Raw genomic sequence first — 25,067 nt, 5'->3', positions numbered from 1 at the left:
TATATGGGACTCTGAATTTAGTTGTAGCCATTCGGTGCAGAGCACTCTATACTACTATGGAGGTATGGAACACTAGCTCCTCCCCCATACATTGACCTGACAAGCATGACAAAAATAACCAAGCCTGTTCTGCAATGGGAGACACAAGTCGGGGTTTCTAAAAAGCTCTTGGCTACTGATATGCATTGGCAGGAAGCAGGCCAGTCTGACACATGTTTCAAAGCTTGTTGTGTTTGTTTGCATCTGAATTGCACACACAGACATGCAGAGATAGACAAACACATGCACACACCCACAATCACACACATTCACACACAATGAAAGATCTAGTTTAGTTAGTTAGCCTCAGTGCTGTTTTGAAAACAAACGTAGATTTAAATGTATGGTAATGCTTGTATTCTTAGCTGACACGGGGTTAAAATATATAAATAGTGAACATTTAGGAAGCTCAATACCACCCCCTTGTGGATTCCTATATGTTCGGATCCCTGTGTTTGTCTGGAGTCATGTTTTAATACCAGTTTATATTAGGATAATGTATTCTATGTATAGTTTATCAAAATGCATAATTTACTACACAAGAGTGAGGTTTTATTATCAAATTTATCTTTCACCTTCTACTAGGCTATTCACCATCATAAAAATTGACAATTCATCATCACACCATGATTTATCAACCTGTTTTGCTGTCTTTAAAGGTTCCCTAGAGGCTAGATTGTTAACTATCAAAAACGATTTATAGACTGATTTTTTTTTTTTTAGCCAAATGTTTTTTTGTTTTTTGTTTTTTATATGTTATCACGATTTCCCCAAATAAAGTTTATTTTAACTCAATGTCGCCACCTTGTGGTTAATAAACCATTATTTGCTTTGATCTCACACTGCCGGTGAATTACAAACAAAAAAATCCTCGCAACTAATGACGACTTGCCAAACACTCGCTGTGTATACGTTTTATATTCAAGGAAATCTCTCATATGAGCTGGTGGCAGCTTGACACAACTGTTCAAAATGTAATTCTGGTCAAAAAGATTCAATAATACTAAAAAACAACTACGTCTGTCTAATAATTAAAAATCGTATTACAGACAAATTTAGCAGCGAAATACTTTGGACATGCATTGCGATGCAACTGTATTAACGTTAGAGTGAAACCAACTCGTTGCCTTATTCATTCAAGAGACAAATCTGAAAAGTATTCGAAACACTGTTAAAGAGAAATTGTTATGTTGCCTATAATCTTCAATAACACCTCTTTTTTCTTCCTGGTATAAGAATAACATTTCATTTTGCGTTATGGTCGCCACATTATATTTTCGGTTATACAAGAATCTAGTTCCGAGATGTAAACTGCTGTTTATGTATATCTGACGTAAAGGGGGCAAATTGGTATAGAAGAATGTGTCCTTGAAGCAAATTTCTAAGTGAAATAGCTTTCATCATACATTACAAAACCGCAAAAAAGAAGGTCAGTTGGAGTCCATGGACGCGTGAAAGTGACCGAGAGGTAAAAAATCTACTATTAAACAAGCTTACCAGCAGTATGTTTTGTGACTCTTGGCTGTAAGGTAGTTTTAGGTCAAACTGCGGTCTCCAGAACTCTATCCCAGCCAACTCAGAAACAATTTACGCAACCGAGGAAGCTTGGTAAATCGAAAAAAGAAGTTAGAAATCGACAGTCGTTGCGGCTCACAAGTTTTGCTTTGAGTGCGACCGTTAGGCTGAAGGAAACGGAGAGCGAGACGGATTTTTTAAATTTTCAGAGGCGCTCGCGCTTTTGCTCCGGATTGTTTTTAAATATGTGTGATGCACATTGCTGGCTAGCTACCGATGCTGGCTGGCTAGGGGGATGTGATGTGATGTCTCCGTGCTGGAATAACGAGTGTGTGAGGATAAACACAGAGGCTTTACAATCCCAAAAGCTCCTCGGTTCTCAACTGGCGACTCTTTCCTGTCTGACTTCAAATTTTTCCCCTCGCACACTCTTGTCGTACAAGTAAAAAAATATGACCGATGTTTCTGACTTACCTTCCGGCTTGTTTTCGGCAGCCATTTCCCCTCCGCGCGCCACATCCTCCTCCTCCTCTTCACGAGCGTTGGGTACCACGCGCGTTCACGCCGAGGACAGCAGCACGAGAAGCAGGGACTGGCGAGGCAGAGGCGAGTCCAACCGGAGCGCATTCATTGGCTGTCGAACTATGACTGACCAAGTTGTTCTTTAATGGCTTGCGAGAGCAAAGCAAATATCCTCCCCTTCAAAGTGTCTACGAAAACCATTGGGTAAAGCGTCATGTGTAGATACACCTTAAGAAGACCCGAACCAATCCAAAGTGAGCGCTCTTTAGATGCTCGCGTGCAAATGAAAAGACGAAGCAAATGTTTCAAGGTACCAAATTCAACGCAGAAAACGTATTTTTCTGAGCTTTTTGCGCTGACATTTTATTCGTAAACAATCCACGTACAAATAACCTGTTTATTTATACGTTAAGTACAAATCATGGCCTTTACCCATTTTATTTTATAGCTACCAATGCAGTGTAATAATTTTTACTGTTCAGACTGAAAACTTTCGACCACGTTGAGTTGAATTTGCAATTAATAAAATCGAGTTGAAAGCTCATAAAATCACGTAAAATGGCAGAGAATAATTGTGACACATTCAATGGATGTTGTATGACAAACATTTTTTTTTTTTTTTTTACAAATTGTTGATTGCTATAAAGCCATCTGCGTTAAAGCGCAAACGCTGTCTTTTATGTTGTTAAAGCAATGTATGCCATTCGAGATGGATACATAGCAATCCATAGGTTAACCTTGAAGATGAAGCAACATTTGGGCTGAATGCGCTGAAGTGCTGCGCCATGGTGCTGAACGGACAGCTCCAGGTGGCAGCAGCGGTCTACTGTCACAGTGCGCTTTTACGAAAAATATAGCACCCCAGGCCTCCTAAATGTGCTATGGTTCATTGAAAGTATCCGAAAAGTATCATACACTGCTGAGCTTGCGAGAGACAGCCTATTTCAATAGTGTATGCATAATGCTGTGGTCTGGGTTCCATTGAATTGCTTAGAAAACCTCAAAACTGCGTTTAGGAATATTGAAGTCGTATTATAACCGAGCTGATTAATTATTCGTTAGATTAAGCATTCGTTAATTGCACTGAGCATATAGATAATGGCTTAAATGCCTCTCTGCCCGCAGCGAATACCCTGCATGCAATGTTATCATTAAAGCGTCATCTTTATTGCTCGCAGTTGCTTGATAACACGAGTGCTTTCCAAATCCTTATCTGTTCATTTTCGAAGAGAAAAATCTTGGGTTGTTGAATAAAACATTCTAAATGACCCGTAGAGAAAACATTCGGGCCAGTATATCAGACGAAACATCTGGTAATGGAATAAACAAAACATTGTGACTATAAACAACATATGACTGAATAAATCAAGCTCAATGTATATGTAGCAAATTTTTAATTTAGGATTAAAAACGTGTTCAGAAGGCTAATAATAATAGCTACATAAAGCTCTTGAAAAATGTTGGTTTACTACAGCTTTTGAGGCACTTCAATTCTCTAAGGGACTGAAAATTATACTACATCACAATTCCTTATGGAACATCTGCAATCTAATTTTGCCAAGGATCACATAAGGATCATACATGGCATCCCACAGTGGTCTTCACAGGCTATCTACTTATTACTTAAAACCATTAGTCACAACAACATCTTTTTTTCCCATCCATTTAACTTATCACAATAATTTCTACTCGATTTTATGACTTTTCGAAGTTGATTTTATTCGTCTGTAATTAAAATTGAATTTGACTTATTTAGTGATTGCACACATACTGACATGCCACTGATTTATTATTGGCTCTTTTTTTCAAACACTAATGGAACTCTGCTTGGATCTGACGTCAACTACAGCCCATTAACTAACTGAATGTTAATTAAGGCCAAAAGAGGGCGCCGGATGACTTTTTAACTGAATAAATTAAATTAAACTACAATGTTGGATGAATGTCTATAATTATAAAAAAAATAAAAAATAAAAAATAAATCTCCAAGAAACATCTTTGTAGTCTTCAGTTTGAATGTATTTATTATTTTTAGATATTCTTTGTGTCTACTTTTGAATGACGGTCCTGTTAAAGACTATGTTTTGCGTTTGCTTCACATAAAATGATTTAAATTAGATTATATGTACAACATCCCACCAGTAGACTAATAAAAACACTTGGACATTGACAAACTTGAAACGAAAACGAGGAATTGCTCAATGTAGAGGAAAACTTTCTAGTGTACAGTAGGTTAAATTAAATTAACAGGCTATATATTAGATAGCACATAATGTGGTTATAAAATATATAATGTTGCATATTTTATTGTTACATAGATGAGTATGTGAATTTTCCTAACCGAACAAAAAATGATTATGAACCATAAAAACGTATATTTATGTCGTCTGGACTACTGAACAAACATTTAGAAGTTTATTGTAAATTGCAAAATGCAAAAATAAGTCTCTGTGGAATTTTTACAACATGTTTGTGTCCCCAAAGTCCTACAACACTTGCGATCTTCACGCACAGACTTGAAGGAAATACAGACAGTAGCAAGGGTCCGTATACACATCTACAATCATATCAAATAACTATCTCTTTGCTCCTATCCTGAGGGTGGCGCTGAAGCCCTGCTTGCGCTCCGACTCTACACACCAAAAACCAGCGTGGTTTGATCTGGCGCTGGGGCGGGGATGAAAGGTGGTAAATATGGCGGCGGCCTTGGAAGAAGATGAAATCGACAATGATGATTATTATTCTCTGTTAAACGTCCGCAGAGAGGTATGACATGTTGTTATTAACAGAGAAGCTTAATATGAGAAAGTCAGAAGTGAACAGTAAATGCAGGCGCTTCAGGTATAGCGCTTTTAAACAGGATCCAACAGCATGTCGTTAAGCTGTAGCTCAGTCAGCACACCGTGACCCTTACTTAATCATTGTCTTCAAGCAGGAATTTGACTGCATGGCCATTATTAAATCGGATGCATATAATATATACATGCCTTCTGTTTTCTTTAACCTTAAACGAAAAACACTGAGTGAAAACACTATGTAGGTGATTCATTTTGACGTTTCTCAACTGTAAAAGTGAAACTGCTTCCAAAGTGTTGACTTCAATCAAAAAAAAACTATGTAAATAAAATTTAACACATCTTTTAAACGACATTGTTTTGTCTTTGCCAGTTTCTAAGATTATTAGAAAGAATAATAATAATTTCTAATATTATTAGAACAATTTACTCGCCCTCAATGTTGCTCAATCTGTATAACTTAATTCTGTGGAGACGTTGTGCAGAATGTTTTGGACAGACAGCCATCTTTTGGCAAACAATGTAATCAAATTGTGACTGACATTTTCATTTTGTCTAATTTAGTGGAACAGAACAAAAAGTTAAACATTTCTGACACTTTAAAGTTTTCACAGAAGCCTTGAGAGGAATTTATTCAGTCTTGGTTACAAATTCGGAACTTGTTTTTAGACATTTCTTGAAGCTTTTGGGCTTGATTTTGCACCTTTTTATGTTATGTCCTCCCAAGAACAATTTAGAGTCATTTAGGTTTACGATGAATGATTTCTGTTTAACTTTATATTCAGGCCACACAGGATGAGCTCAAGGCTTCATATCGCCGTCTTTGCATGCTCTACCACCCAGACAAGCACAGAGATCCAGAGCTTAAAAGTCAGGCAGAGCAGCTTTTTAACTTGGTTCACCAGGCATATGAAGGTACGTTGTTTTTGCACTGTTAAAGCTTTTGACAAAGCAAGCCACTTTTGTTGCATTGTTGTTTTTGATTTTACTGTTAAGGAATTTTGTTTTTAAAGGGATATTCATCATTTACCGTATTTTAAGGACTATAAGTCGCACTTCTTTTCATAGTTTGGCTGGTCCTGCGGCGTAAAGTCAGTTGTGACTTATGCATCAAAATTAATTTGACATGAACCAAGAGAAATGAACTAAGAGAAAACATTACCGTCTACAGCCGCGAGAGGCGCTCTATGCTGCTCAGTTCTCCTGTAGTCTACACTGAGCAGCATAGAGCGCCCTCTCGCGGCTGTAGATGGCAATGTTTTCTCTTGGTTCTTGGTTCTAAATAAATGCGACTTATAGTCCATTGCAACTTATATATGTTTTTTTCCTAGTCATGACCTATTTTTGGACTGATGCGACTTAATCAATCTCATGTTGTTCCAAACCTGTATGCATTTCATGACACATTATGAAAAATGTTGATAACCAAACCAGTTTCCCTCTGACTTCCATTGTTTTCCAAGTCAATGAGAACTGAAACTGTTTAGTTAACAACATTCTTCAGAATATCTTCTTCTGTGTTCCACAGTCATACAGGTTTGGAACATCATTCGGTAAATGGTGACAAACTCATTTTTGGGTGAACTATCTCTTTAACAGACCATTTCTCTGTAGTAAAACAAATGTTTATTTAATTATTGTGATTTGTTCTTTTGCAGTACTAAGTGACCCACAATCTAGAGCAATCTATGACATATATGGGAAGAGAGGGCTGGATGTGGAAGGATGGGAGGTAATTAGCTATTCAGAAGACTAAAAAAATGCGTCAGCATTCGTTTCATACTTCAATAAAATTTCAAGCAAATCATTTGCCAAGTGGGCATTTGTGTCATCTTTTTTGTGCTCACTACAATAATGATTTCTAGATAGTGGAGAGGAAAAGAACACCAGCAGAGATCCGTGAAGAGTACGAGCGACTTCAAAGAGAGAGAGAGGAGAGAAGACTACAGCAAAGGACCAACCCTAAGGTTTGAACTAATGCCCCCAAAGCAGCCGCCGCTGTCATCATTGATACAAGTATCGCTGATTGTTCTGTGTCTCACTCAGGGGACGATAAGCGTGGGTATTGATGCAACGGATCTCTTTGATCACTATGAGGAAGATTATGAAGAGATCTCTGGTGGTGGCGGTGGCCTACCGCACATTGAGATAAACAGGATGCACATATCACAGTCAATAGAGGTATAGTCCTTACATCATGTTTTTTTCTGACCTCATAGATACAGTACTGTTCAGAAGTTTGGGTCAGTAAGGTTTTTGTGTTTCTTTTGAAAAGCAAATACCTTTATTCAGAAAGGATGCATTGAATTAAAAGCAATACAGATGTGTACAGATTTTTTTTTTTTCTTCTTTTTTTCGAACAAGTAACTTTTTTACTCCGAAAAAGTAAATTGTTGAAGCTCATATCAAAGTTTAATGTCTAGCCCTGAAACTAGATATTTCCTTTCTTTTAAAAGATTTTCATTTATTGTGGAAGCACACTTATATGTCATTGGCCCTGATCTTAATACACTTGTGAGGCTTATATACTGTTCATCTCTGCTCTCATAGGCCCCTTTGACAACATCAGACACCGCCATTCTTTCCGGCTCTCTCTCCACACACAATGGAAATGGGGGAGGAAACATAAACTTGGCCTTGCGGCGAGTCACCTCGGCTAAGGGCTGGGGAGAAGTAAGTGCTTTCCGTTAATGCTTTACATAATAGTGGACTAGATTATCATTTTTGCTGAGCTTCCAATCAAACATGATTCATGCATGTTTAATACAGGTTGAGTTTGGGGCAGGAGACACACATGGACCTCTCTTCGGGTTAAAAATTTTCCGTAACTTAACTTCACGCTGGTGAGTACAGCACATCTGTTTTAAGAAGATTGAGCAGATTGGATATTGAAGATCTATTTGTATTTTTTTAGCTTCACAACAGCTCATTGTGGCATGCAGTTTTCATCCCGCGGCATACGGCCGGGGCTCACTACTATGCTTGCACGCCACCTGGACAAAAACACTATGGGTTATTTACAGTGGCGCTGGGGAACTCAGTCTTCCATGAACAGCAGCATCGTCAGGGACACCAAAAGCAGCCATTTCACCTTTGCTGTGCAGGTCATTTGCTTGTTATGCACAGCATCACCTAATCTTTATTCCAATGTTTTTTTCCTCAACCACTGTTCATGATCTTTTATTATTTGCCATAGTTGGGAATTCCACACACATTTATCATGATGAGCTACCAGTACAAATTCCAGGATGATGACCAGACCAAGATCAAGGGCTCTGTCAAGTATGTATCGCTGGATTCTGTCTTTGTCTTTTTGTGCTTTGAATATAGATGGCTTGTAGTTGTATTTTTATATAGCTACGTTTGCACTTTAAAAAAAAAAAAAAAGAAGATGGTTAGTTTAAACAGGTAGTTTATGAATTTGGTTAGTTAAAACACGTTGTTAAAAAAAAAAAAAAGGTATTGATAGAATTTATCAGCCAATATTAGCTTTCAGTATTATTATGCACATTTTTTGTTGATAGTTGTTTTTGTTTTTTACATTGTTTCATTACTTTTGCATTGTTTGAAGAGTTCTACCTAATCAAATTATTTATGATTGTTATACTTTATAAATTGTTTTGCTTATCAAGCACCCTATTTGGCACAGATTTTATCTTGACTATTTGCATGTGTTAACAATAAAAACAAGGTTAGTATCAAGTTTGGATTAAATCAGATATGTACCCTGTGTGACCTTTAAATGGTTGTATATTGAAAACCATATGCAGGTGCATCTAAACAAATTAGAATATCATGGAAAAGGTCTTTATTTTTGTTTTTTTAATTAAAAAGAGCAAACTTTCTTATATTGTAGATTCATTGCACACAAACTGAAATATTTCAAGAGTTTTTTTTTTGTTTTGTTTTAATTCTGATGGTTACGACTTGCAGCTTAGGAAAATTAAAAGTTCGGTATCTCAAAAAATTTGAATTCTATTTTGAGCTTGAATAGTTTGAGTAATTTGTAAATAATGGGTACCTCTTGGGCTAGTTTAGAACATGCAACCACAATTCTGGGAACGATTACTGACTTGACAGTTGTCCAGAAGATGATCATCAACACCCTCCACAAGGAGGGTAAGCCACAGAAGGTCATTGCTGAAAGGGCTGCATGTTCACACAGTGCTGTATCAAAATATATTCATATAAATTTGACTGGAAGAAAAAAGTGTCGTAGGAAAAGGTGCACAAGCAACAGGGATGACCACAGCCTTGGGAAGATTTTCAGGAAAAGCCGATTCAAGAACTTGGGAGAGATTCACAAGGAGTGGAATGAAGCTGGAGTCACATATCAAGAGTCACCATGCTCAGGAAAAGAGCTACCAAGCCACTTCTGAAACAGAAACAATGTCAACTGGACTAAGGAGAAAAAGTACTGGACTGTTGCTCAGTGGTCCACAGTCCTCTTTTCAGATGAAAGTAAATTTAGCATTTAATTTGGAAATCAAGGTCTTTAGCACCAGCAGGACTTTAGCACCTGCCCACAGTGCCAAAACCACTTCCAAGTGGTTTGATGACCATGATATTCCTGTGCTTGATTGGCCAGCCAACTCACCTGACCTGAACCTCACAGAGAATCTATGGGGTATTGTGAAGAGGAAGATAAGTAACATCTGACAAACAATACAGAGGAGCTGAAGGCCGCTATCAAAGCAACCTGGGCTTCAATGACGCCTCAGCAGTGCCACAGGCTGATCGCCTCCATGCCACGCCACACTGAAGCAATAATTCATAAAAAAAGGAGCCCCAACCAAGTATTGAGTGCATAATTAAACCTGCTTTGGAGAACTTGAACATTTCTGTTTTGTAAATCTTTTTTTGATTTATTTTTGAGAAAATATTTAAACATTATGAAATACAGATTTTTTTAATTTCATAACCATCAGTATTAAAACTCTTGAATATTTCATTTCTTGACATTTCAGTTTGATGGCAATGAATCTAGAATATGAGAAAGTTAGCTTTTTTTAATTCAATTACAAAATAATTGAATTAGGTTAGCCCTATTTGATACATTTGATAATAAAATGCTATACAGCAAACACTCTGCAGTATTGCTGTGGACTCCCTAGCTGGTCTATTGAATGTAAAGAAACAGGAAATCAGTGTATTTGTCCTTGCAGTATAAATGCAGTATCTGTCTGATACGCTAAATTCTGTGTTCATGTGACCAGCAGTCTATTTGTGGCTGATCACTACAACTGTCTTAATAATTCTCATTTTCTGTTTCTAGCCTGTAAAAAAATAACCACACTTGTGTTGCAGGTCAGGGTTTTTCGGTACGGTGGTTGAATATGGTGCTGAAACTAAGATCAGTCGACACAGTGTCCTGGGCGCTACTGTCAGTGTCGGAGTACCTCAAGGCGTCTCTCTCAAGATCAAGTAAAATGCTTTTGATCATTTCGAAGCTATATTCCAATAGCAGTTTTTCAGTAGCTCTGAAATGATGATATTTTTGTCTATCCCAGGTTGAACCGAGCGAGCCAGACGTACTTGTTTCCCATCCACTTAACAGACCAGCTTCTACCCAGCGCCGTTTTTTATGCCACTGTCGGACCCCTTGTGTTCTACTTGGCCATCCAGCGGCTAGTTATCAGACCTTACCTTCGTGCACAGCAGGAACAGTAAGCCTTTTAAGCTGATTATATGTGCAGAGTCACACTAACATGTTTCATTTTGTTGTCTTTTACTGGCCAGTTGACTTTTCAGTATTCTTCTCCAACCTTTTTCCCCTGTAAGTCTGGAAAGTAATGGTAAATTAAAAGTGAACCTTTGGTCTTTTGTTTAGGGAGCTTGAGAAGCAGCGGGAGAGTTCGGCATCAGACATTGCCAAAAAGAAGCAAGAGGCAGAAGCAGCTGTGAGTTCATAATGTCTAAATACACTGCAAATAATTTATAATGCATGACCGTTTAAAGTGGTCATAACTTTCACAGAAGGCTCTTTGTGTTTGGAGAAACAATGAGTTAGCATCAGGCTATCGTTCCTGTCTGCACATCAGTCGCTGTGTCAGGGTGATAAATGTGTGCCTTCACTATGTGCATATACAAGCAGTCTTATTTGAAATCACTCTTTTCCCAAGGTTCTGCTGATGCAAGAGTCTGTGCGTAGAATTATCGAAGCAGAGGAGTCCAAAATGGGTATGACCTCATAACACCCGATAGCATTGGACGTGATCAAACTTTGATTTGAACTTTCTGCCAAGTGAGGATTGGTGACTTAAACTCCTTGTGTACCAGGTCTGATCATCCTCAATGCCTGGTATGGCAAGTTTGTGACAGACAACAGCCGGAAACATGAAAGGGCAAGGGTCATTGATGTGACGGTGCCTCTACAGTGCTTGGTGAAGGACTCCAAGCTCGTTCTCACAGAAGCCTCTAAGGTAAAGCACTGTTATGCTTGCTTTGTTATAGGCTTTGGTCAAGAAGACAAATAAAGGATAAAAAGTGAGTAAAAAATGTGAAGTGACGTCAAGTATGGTGTCTGAATTTGTGCTCTGCATTTAACCCATTCAAGTACACACACAATGTAAACATAACCGGAGAAGTGGGTAGCCCGGGGAGTAGTTCAAGGTTCTGACCTCAGTAGTGGTATTGAGGGTGGAAGAGAGATATTCACTCCCCCCACCTACAATCCCTGACGGAACCAAGACTCAAACCCACGACCTTCGGGTTACAAGTCCTACTCTATCTATTAGGCCACGACTGCCCTGGATGAGAGAGAGAGAGTGTTATTTCTCAGAACAGAAGGTTTTATCTAGTTTTCTGAAATGTTTTGTTTGTGCTTTCTAAAGCTTGATCTTGCTTCTGAAATATTAAATGTAGTTTTGCATCCCTGTACGGAAAAAAAAGGGAAAAGAAACCGCAAAGCAAGTTAAAAATTTAAACAGTAATAAATAGACACACAAGAGTTCAAAGGTTTTCAGGTCAGTGTGATTTTTATATTTTTTAACTATATACTTTCAGCAAAGATGCTTTCAATTCGTTAAAAATGACAGTAAGGACAGTTATGTCACATAATGAAATAAAATTCCATTTGTTCATTAAAGTGGTATCAGCTTCCACAAATATATTAACCTGAACAACTGTTTTTAGCATTATAGACTTAATAAGAATGGTTTTGAATGGTAGTGTAAGTTTCCTGGAAGTTTTCTTAATATTCCAATAAATGCTAAAATGTAAAAAAAATATGTAGTTTTAAAAAGTAGCTTAATTTATTTTATTTTTTTCCTCAAATGCCCTAATGTTGCATGAAATGTTTAACAAATAAAAATATACAATAAACCGAGCCTTGAGAAATCAGAACTGATTCACCCCTAATGTTAAATGCTGTAGTGGGTATTAAGTGATTGTTTTTGCATGCATGTCCTCAGGCTGGGTTACCGGGCTTCTACGACCCCTGTGTAGGTGAGGAGAAGAGTCTGAAGGTACTGTATCAGTTCAGAGGTGTGATGCACCAAGTTCTGTGTGGTGACACAGAAGCACTCAGGATACCAAAACAATGTGAGTATGCAAACCAGACAAAACAATCTGCAGTTGTTTTAGAGCATTCATTTAAATTCGTAATATCCTCACTTTGATGACAAATGCTTAAGTGTGCTTACTAGCAGTAAAGATGAATGCTATTCCCAATTGTAATTTAAAATCTTATGTTCTTTTGTCTTTCCTCTCCTTTGTAGCCCACAGGATTGATAATGACAGTTAGGAACGTGTATCTCTGGAGTTGAAAGGGACAGTTTGGACTGGTGTAGACTGAGACACAGATGTTCTGGAGTAGTGCCCTGGAAACACTCTGTGCCCTTAAAAGTCTTCATATACCTATTTATCCTTTATTTTGTTGCTGTTTTAAATATTATTCAACATGATCTGTTTTTGGATTAGAACATTTAATTGGAGCATTTAATTCACTGGATTCCCATGAATAAATATGTCCTTAGCCAGAAAAAAAGCTTAAACTATAGATATATATGTGTGTTGGTAGGCCCCCCTCCTCAGATATGGAGCCACAACAGTGCATGTAATCAGCACTCAGCAGAGAGAGCTATTTTACCCTCATTACATCACACAGAAACATTGCTGCTTGATCCGACTCACTGAATCCCACGGGAGCTGGTGTACCCCAGCTGTCAGCCTTCTTTCTAGATCTGACTTTTTGTACCACCAGCTTCCAAATAAATGATCTTGCAATTGTTTAGGAGGCAAAGCATGTTCTTAGTGAAACCCTGGCTGCTGAATCATTTGCATTAATTTTCTCTTTCATCCCTTCCCTCGAGTCTAATATTTGGAGGCCCACCTCTCGTACTTCACTTCTGCCAGCAGTGTCATAGGAATTGAAGGGGCCAATGCACAAAATATGCCGGTATTGTGAACTGTGTACTAAATTTCATGTAGGGCTAGTCTCCCACCTTGTGTCCAAAGACTTGAATAGCAGTGGATAAAGGGACGAGTGGAACGTCCTCTCTATTTTAGACACGATCTTCCTTAATCCCTGCATTTTAGTGCCATAATTCATACAGGGAAGATTTAAACCCCCATTACAGTCTTTGGGTTATTAACATTTTTGTTGCCTTTTTGGTATTTGGGATCTTTATGCAAGAAAACTAATTTGTCTTGATAAATGACTGATCTTTTATTTGAAAGACTGACTGTATGGAATGTCTTTTCCTGTTTCCTTTTTGAGTAGTATAATTTATATGAATTGTGTCCATTCTGCACACTTGCCATTTGAATGATGTTAAAAAAGACAATCTATAATTGTTGGCTGGAGTACAAAAGGTGTTTGTTATACTTTACCTAATGGCCTACCACTTGCAGCAAGTATAGACTGTCATTTTTAAAATAAATCTTCAAGGAACAATGGAAATGTATATTGGGTTTAAATGGTGTACATAATTTTCATATTTAAAAAAAATAGAGTAAACTTAGATAATCTTAACACTTTACAATAAGGTTTAGTTTAACAGCAGTTAACTAGTTAGTTTTCATTTCAACATTCACTAATACGTTATTCAAATCTGAAGTTTTAACTGGTAATATTTGATGGACCTGAGCTACTAGCATTTAACCTTTATATTTTTATTAACTAATGTTATCAAAGATTAATGAAAGGGACCTTACTGTAAAATGTTACCATTTATTCTATAAATGTTCTCCTAAAAATTATTTCACACAAGTCAAAAGCACAGTCATAAAAGTTTAATTGGACAAAAACTTGACACTTTTGCCACTTTTCAAGAAATACATTTGTTGAACACTTTTTCTATGACCAAAAGTTCAGGCTGCTGTAAAGTTCACAGATGTTTGTGCAACCTGAGGTCTTCATTATTGCTTGACTAGGTTTTGAAGCAACGTACCCATTGATAGCTGTGAATATCTTTGGCGATACATATATCTATATCTGAGCTGTCGGCGCAAAGTCAGAAGTTCTCTTTGAGCATCTTGCAGTTTGAGTTTCATTCTTTTTATCAATCTGCATTTGGTCTGCAATTTTTTCTTTAGCCAGCTGTTAGTATCTAAAACATTGAACAAACGGGCTTTAGTCGTACATGGGTCCAAAAGAGAATAGGTGTGGTCTTTGTCAGCTAAATCCTGTTTAAAAAAAAAAAAGGATTTAATCCATAGCTAGTAATATACATACACAGGAACATAAGAGTAGGCTGTGATATAAAAGATTCACCTTTGTGGCTTGACAGTAAGCCTCTTCGTTGCTGTGAGAGTGTTGAGCATCCTCATGCATCTCCTCAGTTTGAGGATCCTCAGTGAAAGGAGGCGTCCTTTCAGGTGCAGTGTCATCCCATTTATCAGCAGCAGATTTTAATGCTCTCTTCAGCCTCTTCCTACAATTATTTAGCTGACGGCAGAAAGATGACAACGAGACTAAGATGAAAAACACATTTTGTATTCAAATGTATCTATACTGTGACCTTGCTTACCTTTGTATCCTGAGATGGGACTGTGAAAAGTGTTGGCACTGCGTTCCACAATAGATTTTTACGATTGCCCAAACCACTGAAACAATCTGGAGTGAAATGCAGTGAACAGATAACCATGTGCTTCCTTGGCTGAAAGTCGTCACGCCCAATGTTCTCTAACCATTGTTTCAGAACCGATGGTTTACTGAAAGGGAACCTGACAAGGACAAATGTCTGCCAAAATGTTATCAGGATATGTTTAATCATTTTATAAGTAAGCTGTCCATCATTACCTACCTGTGGAACGTGATTTCGGGATTTTTGTTATTGTACCTATTTGTGCAATTATATGCAGAACAACTTTTCGGCATCTTTGCCCCGAACAAAAATGGCGCTTATGAAAGCCCCGCAGTGTCTCAAAATTATTAAAACCTATAACATGAACATGGTCTTTGCTGTATTATTTGATAGGTTCGTTATATTACAATCAATAAAACTTAGATAACTCCGAGATAACATTTTCTTATTCACAAAAAAAAAAAAAAAACAATCCTTAAAACGAACTATATTCCGCTATATAGCTACGTTTTCCGGTGATTCGCCTCCAAGCTTTTCAAAATAAAAGTCCTGAGGTCGTATAGGAAGGTGCAGCTCAGACAAACACTAGGCACTAATAAAAGTAATACATACAAGAGGGACTTTGTTTGGTAACTCATTCAAGCAAGATTGCTTTCCCCATTTAATACTTCTGATAATATATATATATATATATGATATGACAACTTATAAATAAAAGAGTGAACTTTTTGAACATTTTACATAACTGCTTAATAGAATTAAGGTTTTAAAGTCCCACCCAAAAGATGATTCTTTGTGAAAACTCCATAAAAGAAAGTATGTAAAAGATGTTAATACAACTGCTATTTAACCAAGACGTATTGTATTTTAATTTGCATGTAAGAATATTGACTTGCAGTGATTTCTTTTGCATTTAAATTTGTAGTCATTCTGCAGACGCTTTTATAGCTTTATTTCGCTCAATTCTTTGATATGTGTGCGATTGTTTTGTGTAGTAAAAATCCTCAGAGAAACTTTACAAAGCATAAAAAAATGTCTGTGTGTATGTCGTGCTCCCTAATATGAATCACGTTTAATCTCGCCGCACATAACAATGGGCGTGGCCTCACCCCGTCAGATGCGTCAGATGTGCCGCGGCTGTAGGAGCGAGTGAAGAAGAGGGGGATGGGGAGAATTGTTTTTGTGTTGCATTCCTGCAGTGTGTTTGACCTTTGACCTCATTGTTGTGTTCTCGTCTTCCATTCCAAACCGAGGATTTCCTGCAGTATGCCAAAGGCTGCTGGGGCTCGCCTGTTTTTCGCCCTTTCTCTGTTTACCTCCGTTTAACCAGCGTTACAAAAAATAACTCTCAGGAACGCCGCTGCTACAACAACCTACATTTTTTTGTCAAGCCGTTCTAACGAAACGCGTGCGTGTTTGAACAGAGCGACTACGCAAGTACTTGGGGCGAAAGGGTATCAAAGACCCTTCTGGTGTTGCAGCTAGCCTAGCAAGCTAGCGGGTTTGTCGTCTATCGCGCACACGTTTCATATCCGCTGCAGAAATCCGCACCCGAGCGACAACGCTGAGGAAATGAAGGACAAACAGAAGAGAAAGAAGGAGCGAACATGGGCCGAGGCAGCTCGTATGGTAATATATTAATCGTTTTAAGTCAACTGTGGCGGTTTAATCTCTGTGTGTGGGGTTAGGGGTGTTGTACGGGTGCCTTGAACAAAGCTGTTTCGCGCTGGGCTCGAGCTGTTGTCGGGTTGGACACATGCAGACGCCGCTGTTGCTATTTGTGTATATGTAACGTTAGGCAGTATGTGATGTTTCATAATCAGGCTCTTACATTTATGTTACATTTGCATTTGGCTTTTAATCCACGGTCCTGTACATACCCTGTCAACACAAGCGTCACATTTCTAATGTGTGTGTCCCATTTGAATGAAAGAGCCCTTGCTGGTAGCCTAGCGTATTAGCTGCTCTGCTTGTTTGACCCTTTGTTTGCAGGGCTTCTTTTAGCGAGCGGTGTAAAATGCTAAAAATACCCATTGTGGGATCCTTGTGTGTCATTAAAGACACATCTTTACAAATGTGTGTCTTAAATGCTAATTTTTACTAAGCTGTGACTGCGTTAAAATACACTAGGCCGTATTTGTATGTTTCTATCCAACTCGTATGCCATTGATCTTCTTTAGCAGTTTTGGATACTAAATAAATAAAATTACTGTTAGGGTCAATAAGCATTTTAATGCTTCACCTCTGGATTAAACATGCATTATGGCTAACAATGTTAAGACTAAACAGGTTTTCTATTATGATAGTAGGGTTTCTCCTTTATTCTCCACTGTGGTGGTCCAAGGGTGTGTAAAATTGGTCTGTCATGCATATATTGTTGCATATTAAATGTAATTTCTACATCCTGTGGTTTATATTATTCGGAAGATGCTTTTCTTAGATGATCTGCATCATCCAAGTTTCTTTGTTGCATTTGGTGTAAATTAAATTTATGCATTTAGCAGACGCTTTTATCCAAAGCAACTTACACTGCATTCAGGCTAACATTTTTTACCTAACATGGGTTCCCTGGGAATCAAACCCACAACCTTTGGTGCTAATGCAATGCTCTACCACTAACCACAGGAACATTAAATTAATAATAGATTAACTTATTAATTAATAGATTAAATGGAAAATGTGTCACGGTCAGTGTTGTTTCACACAAAATCTAGCCTCTTCATATGTCTGACCTCTAGACTTTAATCTTAGTGTTATTATAAAAAGCTTTAGTAGAAACACCTGTATAATATGAAAATGTACAAAACCTTAGGCTAGATACAGTGTCTCAGACAAAATGAGCCTGTGGAGTTGAATTCATCAACCTGTTTTTGCTTTGTCTATCAAAAATCTTAGGTGGTTACAGTCATTTATGTCTGTCAGGTCTTTGTCTGCTTTTCTAGGTGATCTTGGCAGTTCTTGCTCTTGAATTTGATCCACCCAAACAGCCCAGACTGTCTTTGAATTTAGTCATTTCTGCAGTTTAACTCGTGGCTAATTTGAGATTAAGAAAAGAAAATGTTGTATTAACTACAGACGGTGCTATCTGGTAAAAGTACATATTGAAACTCAAGGGGTGCCGTTTTGGGTGGGGATCTCATGTGCTAAAGAACCAACAACTTGTATAATTTATTCAATGCTGTGTTATGTATGTCACAGTTTTTAAAAGCTATAATTCTTAAAAAAAAAAAATGTGATGGCAAGTCTGTAAATCCACTTCTGATCTCATATGAATGTTTACTTTATGTATTGTCTGTGGTCGAAATCCTAGAAGATTATCAACCCAACTCATACCAGCCAAACAGATTACAGACTGCTCTTTTGCAGGTATCGCACACAGTGATTGAGTTTTGGGAAGCAGGTATGGGCATGTCTTTATACCAGGAATGAAAGTCACCTACTGGCTCCTCTTCTGTAGTAATAGGACAGACTCTTGGGGAGATGCGGGCAAATGGGAACACTCACAACCAAATAGACTGAATAATTTAAATGTGAAAGCAGAATTTAATGAAAGGATGATCAGGTATTTTAGATGATTCAGCTGTGTGAATGATCATGGAGCTTCAAAGAGCAATGCTAAATTATATAATGACTTTGAAAGAAAAGCAGCGGTGTGAAATGGCAGCTTTGGGAGTAAGATGCAACCAGATGCTTGGGCTCAAGGCCATTGTATATCAGATCATCTTGGTGATGCACTTGGAAGCATTAGGAAATTTGAAGCAGGCAACCTATTTTAGCCTTTCTGGTCCTTTTTGATGGTCACTTGCTTAAGGTAGTTGTAATGATGTACAGCCATTCTTGGTGCGTTTAAAAAAAAATTTAATAATAAAAAGAACCTATTTTTGTAAGAAAATGTGGTTTTCATTAGTCCAGATTCTGGATGTGGGTGAAGCTGCGGTTTGTTTTTTGTGGTTTTAATATTGAGTCCTCTACAAATGGTTTGGATGTTTGTGGGAACAAGGAAAATGTCCAAGACTTAAACGAGGATAAGAGCCTTTCATCCAGCAGGAGTTTTGTTTGTAAATTTAACCCCTTGACCAGTCATTTGGATAATTATTCCTGAAATCCATGACGACGAATTGTTCTATGTAACGTCTTTAAAAAGATGATTTTACACTTGGTTCAGGTGTAATTATTATTATTGTTTACCTAATATTTTTAGTATTAGTTCTCAGAAGAGACTTGCCTACTGCTTAAAGGAATAATTTGCCCCAAAAATGTAATTTGTCATTTACTCACCCTTAAGTTGTTCCAAACCTGTATGAATTTCTTCTGCTGAACAGAACTTACATTTGTATATTTTCCATACCATTGAAGTCAATAGGGATCCACAACTGTTTGGTTACCCGCATTATTCAAAATATCCTCTGTGTTTAACAGAAGAAAGAACCTCATACAGGTTTTAAACAATATTACGGTGAGGAAATAATGAGAGCCATTTTATTTTTGGGTCCCTTTTATCCCTTTAATAAATTGTTTAAAAGTTGGAATGAAATTGAAATTCTATTTTCTAAATGCATGTTGTTGATTTTTTATTATGAACCTCTCTGTTGACTTTTTCTGTTATTTCATCTGCATACACCTCACCACTTTCTTTAACTGCAAGTTTGCATTCTGATCTACCTGGATCCAATCAAAAAGTCAAGTCCCACCCTATATTTTTTTTCTATTTGGATAATTTGTTTCACTCAGATGCATGTCCCAAATATAGAAGCAATGAAGATGCTACTTCAGTTTTATCTGGCTTTAAGAGCAAACCGCATATATTTAAAAGCAGAAATGTTTGCATTGTTGTCTGTTCTCTGAATTATGGTGGTGTATAGTGTCACTTTGTTTTTTTTTTATGCCCTATGATACGATTTAATGGCTGGGGTGAGAGGAATAAAGACCAGCACAATGCACATATCTCCAGAAGCAATGCTCAAATATGCCGCTCCTTTCAATCACATTTTGTACACTTGACATTTTTTTATTATAAATAACTGGAAAGTTTGTCTTGTCATTGGCCTAGTAGTTTGGTTAAAGTTCTCACAGCTTGAAATTTTTCATGCCTGCTTCCTTGCAGGAAGTGAACCTGGTAGTTTATAATTTAGTGCACATTTCTTTTGTAGCTTGTGCTGTTCCATTTCCTATTCCAGTGTCCTTGGTTCTAGACTTAGCTGAGCACAGCGGGACCAGTGTTTCCCGTTTTAACTACCATACAGGCAGAAGGTTACATGCTCTTGTAGACCAGGACTAGGAGGAAATTATTTGCTCTGTATAAATGAAGAGAGAAATGTATGGTATTATTTTAATCCGTCTCACATTCCACTATTCTTTTTCTATTTCAATTTTTTTTTGCTAGTCATACAGGTTTAAAGCCTGTCATATATGCCTGGAACTACTCAGCTGTGTTTGATGGCTGCAGGTCGATGTTATGCCTTGTACATTGTGCAGAACCTGTGTAATATGGACATAACAGAAGAACGCTGAGTGTTTCTGTTAAAACTGACATGGTCTTAAAATAAGTTTGAATTGCTGTGGCACTGTAATTGGCAAGCTGAGAGTGTGCTGTGCTTTAACTGTTAAGTGGTTTTCAAAGTAAAACCCTCACAGATTGACTTTTTTTTTCTTCATTCTCTTTAAATGCCAAGCTATGTTCATATACATGCAACTGTTTTTGAGTCTCTCATGCCATTACAATTGCTTGTTAAACAACTAATTGGTTATTCAACCCACCAATCTATCCCTAACTGTTCCTATACCCAAATATGAATGAATTAAAAGTGAGTTGACTGTATACTAAATTGTATAGTTGTTGATTTTGTGTTATTTGTTTGAACTCTTGCAGGTTCTGGAGAACTTTTCTGATGCCCCAATGACACCCAAACAGATTCTGCATGTCATCCAAACAAAGGGGCTCAAAGAAATGAGGTCTAGTATAAACTGTTTCTTTTTGTGAATAATACATTTTTTTTAATGCTTGAGGTTTGTTTGTTTATAAGTAGATTTTTGCTGCCTCTTGACTGGGTTTGAGTATCTTTATAAAATTCTGTTTTGTGTTTCTCTCTTTTTCTTAAACCTTCTTCACCCCAAAATAGAAGGTAAGATTAATTTAATTATCTATTGTTTTTTTTTTCATTTATATATAGATTTTTTTTTTTTTTTTTTTACCTCTAAAACAGTTTAATCTTACTTTCTTGAGTAGCACTTAGACATTTGTTCCCTACTTTCCATCCTTCCTCAGTGGCACAGCTCCACTAGCCTGCCTGGTCACCATGCTTCACTCTCAGGTCAGAGGAGACAGAGTGAAGAACAGTATTTTCTTCAAGCTTCCTGGAAGGATGAGTTTGTTTACCCTAAAGGTATAGAGTCTATTAATCCCTCTAGCTTCCTTTCAGTGCTTTACACATTTCACTCTGGTTTTGCAACTGGATTATGATGCCAAACCCCACAAAGAAAGAGCTACATATCCTGTGTCTGCATGTACCCACTGATGCCTACAGAAAAATGCACTTCAGTGGACAAAGAGTCCGACTGCAAATGAGTCTGGAGATGGGACTGGCACTCCAACAGCATCCACCACATCAACAGTTGAAGGAGCAGAGCAGGAGAGTTGTGACTCCACAGAGACAGCTGCTGCTAGTGGTGAAAATGATGGTGTGTAGACTATTCATTCTTTAAATTTTTTCCCCATAATTGATTCATTCAGTCTCTTTTCCAGTAAGTGGAACAGGCTTATAAATTAAAGAAGCATATAAAAGAACTGAAAAGTAGGGGCCCCATCTTTTCATTTTAAGAAAAGCTTTGATTTCAAATGGTGATGAACATTAAATACCCTGAGCTTAAGAAGCATGTAGTGCCTGTGAGACACTGATTTCTTTTTTCTTTGGATGTGTGTGTTGCCATGGATACTGCGGCACATGACACATCGAGCAGTGACCTAGATGAGAGTGCTTTAGAACATGTATTTGTGCGTTGCGTCAAGGAGAATATATGCAAAATTATGCCTGGAAGTGACAATAAATTTACACATTTGCTCTATTTTCTGAATTTGTGTGAAAATCTTATTCATTTTGTTCTTGATAGATGTGGAAGGAAGGTATTTCAAAGGCTGTTGTTTCTAGACATCAACAGTATCTATTAATTTCTTTTAAAAATATTTTCACCATAGTTTTTGGGGGCCGATACCGATATTAGGGAGTAAAAATAAAAAATGCCGATATATTGACTGATATTCTTTTGGTTTATTATAGTACAGTACTTTCCCATTTTTAAATTAAATTATACTAACCCTTAAAGTTCTGCTTAATTAAAGGCTCAGACACTTGAGTGACAAGTGGATTGCCGCTGTGGGGTGGTTTCACAAACCATCACCCGCCTTTTTGCCCATTTTCGATTATCTGGGAATGACGATCTGTGACGCTCTGCCACCATATCGGCAAAACAATATATTGGTCGGGGTCTAGTATGTGGGGGAAAAGTATACAGTGACAAATATTTTGTCTTTTCAGAATCTGACCAGTCAGGAAATAGCTGCTATTCTATCAGGTTCCTGAAGGTTTTTAAACAGTTTTAACAGTTAAACAGTTTTTGATCAAAAACCATATCTTGAATGGTATACGTTTTAATGATCTTTTTGAAAAGGTGTTAAATTTGAGGACGGATAGACAGAAATAGCAATACAGCCTAATGTGATGACTAAACTTTAAAAGGCTGTGATTTTAGTAAATAAATATGATCTTTGCATGTTTTACTGGCTCACCGGTTCAGAGCACTTAATAATCAATGAATATCACGTTTATGACAAGTGATCTCTCCGTGTATCAAATTAACACAAGAAAAGGATTAAAATGTGATTTGCTGCAATAGTATTGTTGATGGATGTTCTGCTTGTTTCCTCTGTTTCAGCTTCTGTGGATGAGACTTCCTCCAGTGCCTCTTGCTCCACAGAACCACAGACAAGACTCAGTCGCTCCTCACAGGTACCAGCAGTGCCTAACTTCACCTTTGCACTAAACCATCGCCTTCATAACAAATTTTTACATGCAGGACCCTCCAAGAGTGGATTTTCATTTCACCATCATTCTTATGCACAGCACTAAACTCCTCCTCAGATCACCAGTTATGCCAGAAGGCAGTTGAATGCATGATGTCACTATGTGAAAATGAGTCATTAGTGAAGTGCCGAAAGTTGACTTTATGAGTCAAATCAAGAAAACCCCACATAACACTGAAAAATATTAGTCATGACTAAGACCTTTTGCTTTTTTTTTAATTTCAGGTTGGGGATTTCTTGATTTGAACAAATCATCAGATTCCAAACGGATAATTTGCCTGGTTGATCATTTACAGTAAATGCAGTAAAATATTTTGTGATTTTTAAGCCCTGAATCCACAAGATACTCTGGCATCAATCAGCAGATTTTGAAACATAAAGGGTTAGTTCACAGAAAAAAGAAAATTATGTCATTAATGACTCACCCTCATGTCGTTCCAAAGGCTTGGGCCATTACAAATTTATTGAACAGGAAAACAAGTTGATAAACATTTTTGGGGTCCAGAGCAGAGCGTTTTTTATTCACCAAGTTATATGTCCAGCTGTTGAGAAGACGCACTCCGACCGCACTGATGTCCCAGGGACACTCGTACAGCTGCGCAAGGTGGGGGTATTACTGCCAATTTTCCACCACAAAAGCCGGTTGCTGTCAGTCTGCAGTGGTCCTTTTCATAACTGAGAATCTCCTGTAACTAGATGCGCAAATGAGGCAAATTCGCGTCCACCACGCTGCGAGACCTCCAGACGCGCATAAACGTGTCTTTACATTGACTTAACATTGAAAACAAATCTCGCCAAATGCTCTATTCATGTTTGGTGTGAACGCAGCATAAGATGTCCTTTCTTAATATCTTAAACTGTGTTCCAAAGATAAATGGAGGTCTTAAGGGTTTGGAACGACATGAGGGTGAGTCATTAATGACATAATTTTCATTTTTTGGTGAACTATCCCTTTAAGGCCGCCTTCATGCTTTTCCCCCATCATTTGCTTAATGTTGAACTTAGACACTTGTACTGCTTTGTCAGTCTTGCAATCCCCTGCCAGCCACTCAGCTCCCATAGAGAATGAGCTTAAAACTGTCGTCTCCAGGACACTTACTTACTTTTATATCCTCCGTACCTGCATTAATCTTAATATTTTATTGGTAAAACATTAACATTCTACAATCTAATACGGCTGTGCAAAAAATCGAACGTGATTTTCATGCATATCTCATCAGTAAAGACGCTCCTTTAATTAGAAGTATATCTCCAGCACGTGCGTTCAGATTGGTTTCCAGGTTTTCACAACAAATCCTGCCCAGCTGCTTCTCGAAACTAGTCCAAAATCGCGTTTCCAGGAGGTTCCCCGATAAAAAAAAAAAATGCTTTCCGGGGTTAAAATGTAAGTTTTATGGCATGGTTGCCTTGGTAAAATTGGCATTTTAGGGGCTAAATATCACGTTATTGGTATTTTCGCTTCGACCCGCGGACAGGAAAAACAACCACAGACTTGACAACATTGGTTGGCATTTACTACTCAGAGCCGTAATTCACTGACAATCTACACAAAATCGATTTTAAAATCGGTGGCGATTCTTTGTCGATTTTGAAAGCGATTTTGTGTTAGTTGTCGGTAGACTACGGCTCTTGTGTAGTAACTGCCACTCCACCTGAACCAGTGTTGCCAAGTCTGCGGTAGTTTTTCATGTCCGCGGTTCGAAGCAACCCCAATACCAATAACGTGATATTTAGCCCCTAAGATGCGAATTTTTTACAAGACAACCATGCCAAAAAAAAACAAACGTGTATTTAAACCCCGGGAAGCAATTTTTTTATTTATCTGGGAACCTCCTGGAATCGCGATTAGTTTTGGACTAGTTTTGAGAAGCAACTGGGCAGGATTTGTTGTGAAAACATGACAACCCTGATCTGAACACACGTGCTGGAGATAATACTTCTAATTACAGGAGCGTCTTTACTGATGAGATGTGCATGAAAATCGCATTCGATTTTTTGCACAACCCTACAATCTAATCTCAACATATACCAGGAATTTGAAATTAAATTCTCCTCCGAGCATGCTGCTATTTTCCATGTCTGTGGAGGACC

At 37.7% G+C, this 25,067-nt stretch overlaps 4 protein-coding genes across 16 annotated transcripts in view; 2 read left to right on the top strand and 2 right to left on the bottom strand.

Annotated features, from left to right (window-relative positions):
* Nucleotides 1–2,177, bottom strand: part of camta1a (calmodulin binding transcription activator 1a) — a 356,861-nt gene extending 354,684 nt beyond the window's left edge. For 12 of the 13 annotated variants that reach the window (XM_026199992.1, XM_026199980.1, XM_026199981.1 and 9 more), the window contains exon 1: nucleotides 2,029–2,177. In XM_026199992.1, the coding sequence (XP_026055777.1) occupies nucleotides 2,029–2,053 (25 nt within the window). In that variant the 5' untranslated portion in view covers nucleotides 2,054–2,177. Of the gene's footprint in view, nucleotides 1–1,536; nucleotides 1,986–2,028 lie in introns of those variants that run through there. The other variant, XM_026199989.1, reaches the window with a different exon arrangement.
* A 2,531-nt stretch (nucleotides 2,178–4,708) lies between these two features.
* Nucleotides 4,709–13,549, top strand: dnajc11a (DnaJ (Hsp40) homolog, subfamily C, member 11a). Its single transcript, XM_026199976.1, has 16 exons — nucleotides 4,709–4,842; nucleotides 5,657–5,786; nucleotides 6,530–6,603; nucleotides 6,737–6,838; nucleotides 6,918–7,052; nucleotides 7,422–7,544; nucleotides 7,641–7,714; nucleotides 7,786–7,975; nucleotides 8,068–8,153; nucleotides 10,179–10,295; nucleotides 10,382–10,537; nucleotides 10,702–10,771; nucleotides 10,994–11,051; nucleotides 11,151–11,293; nucleotides 12,284–12,413; nucleotides 12,590–13,549. The coding sequence occupies exons 1-16, from the start codon at nucleotides 4,771–4,773 to the stop codon at nucleotides 12,613–12,615; spliced, it is 1,686 nt and encodes a 561-aa protein (XP_026055761.1). The 5' UTR covers nucleotides 4,709–4,770; the 3' UTR covers nucleotides 12,616–13,549.
* A 541-nt stretch (nucleotides 13,550–14,090) lies between these two features.
* On the bottom strand, nucleotides 14,091–15,421 carry thap3 (THAP domain containing, apoptosis associated protein 3). The gene is made up of 4 exons (XM_026199978.1): nucleotides 15,119–15,421; nucleotides 14,843–15,038; nucleotides 14,587–14,760; nucleotides 14,091–14,498 (listed from the first exon to the last, which is right to left on the bottom strand). The coding sequence occupies exons 1-4, from the start codon at nucleotides 15,190–15,192 to the stop codon at nucleotides 14,232–14,234; spliced, it is 711 nt and encodes a 236-aa protein (XP_026055763.1). The 5' UTR covers nucleotides 15,193–15,421; the 3' UTR covers nucleotides 14,091–14,231.
* A 588-nt stretch (nucleotides 15,422–16,009) lies between these two features.
* On the top strand, nucleotides 16,010–21,288 carry LOC113041456 (putative Polycomb group protein ASXL1). The gene is made up of 4 exons (XM_026199979.1): nucleotides 16,010–16,528; nucleotides 20,769–20,851; nucleotides 21,019–21,021; nucleotides 21,165–21,288. The coding sequence occupies exons 1-4, from the start codon at nucleotides 16,472–16,474 to the stop codon at nucleotides 21,286–21,288; spliced, it is 267 nt and encodes an 88-aa protein (XP_026055764.1). The 5' UTR covers nucleotides 16,010–16,471.
* Nucleotides 21,289–25,067: the final 3,779 nt, after the last annotated feature.

The sequence above is a fragment of the Carassius auratus genome, chromosome 23 (genome assembly GCF_003368295.1).
Source record: "Carassius auratus strain Wakin chromosome 23, ASM336829v1, whole genome shotgun sequence".
NCBI lineage: Eukaryota > Metazoa > Chordata > Actinopteri > Cypriniformes > Cyprinidae > Carassius > Carassius auratus.
Note: the sequence above shows the minus strand (reverse complement) of the source record. Positions and strands in the feature narration are given on the sequence as shown.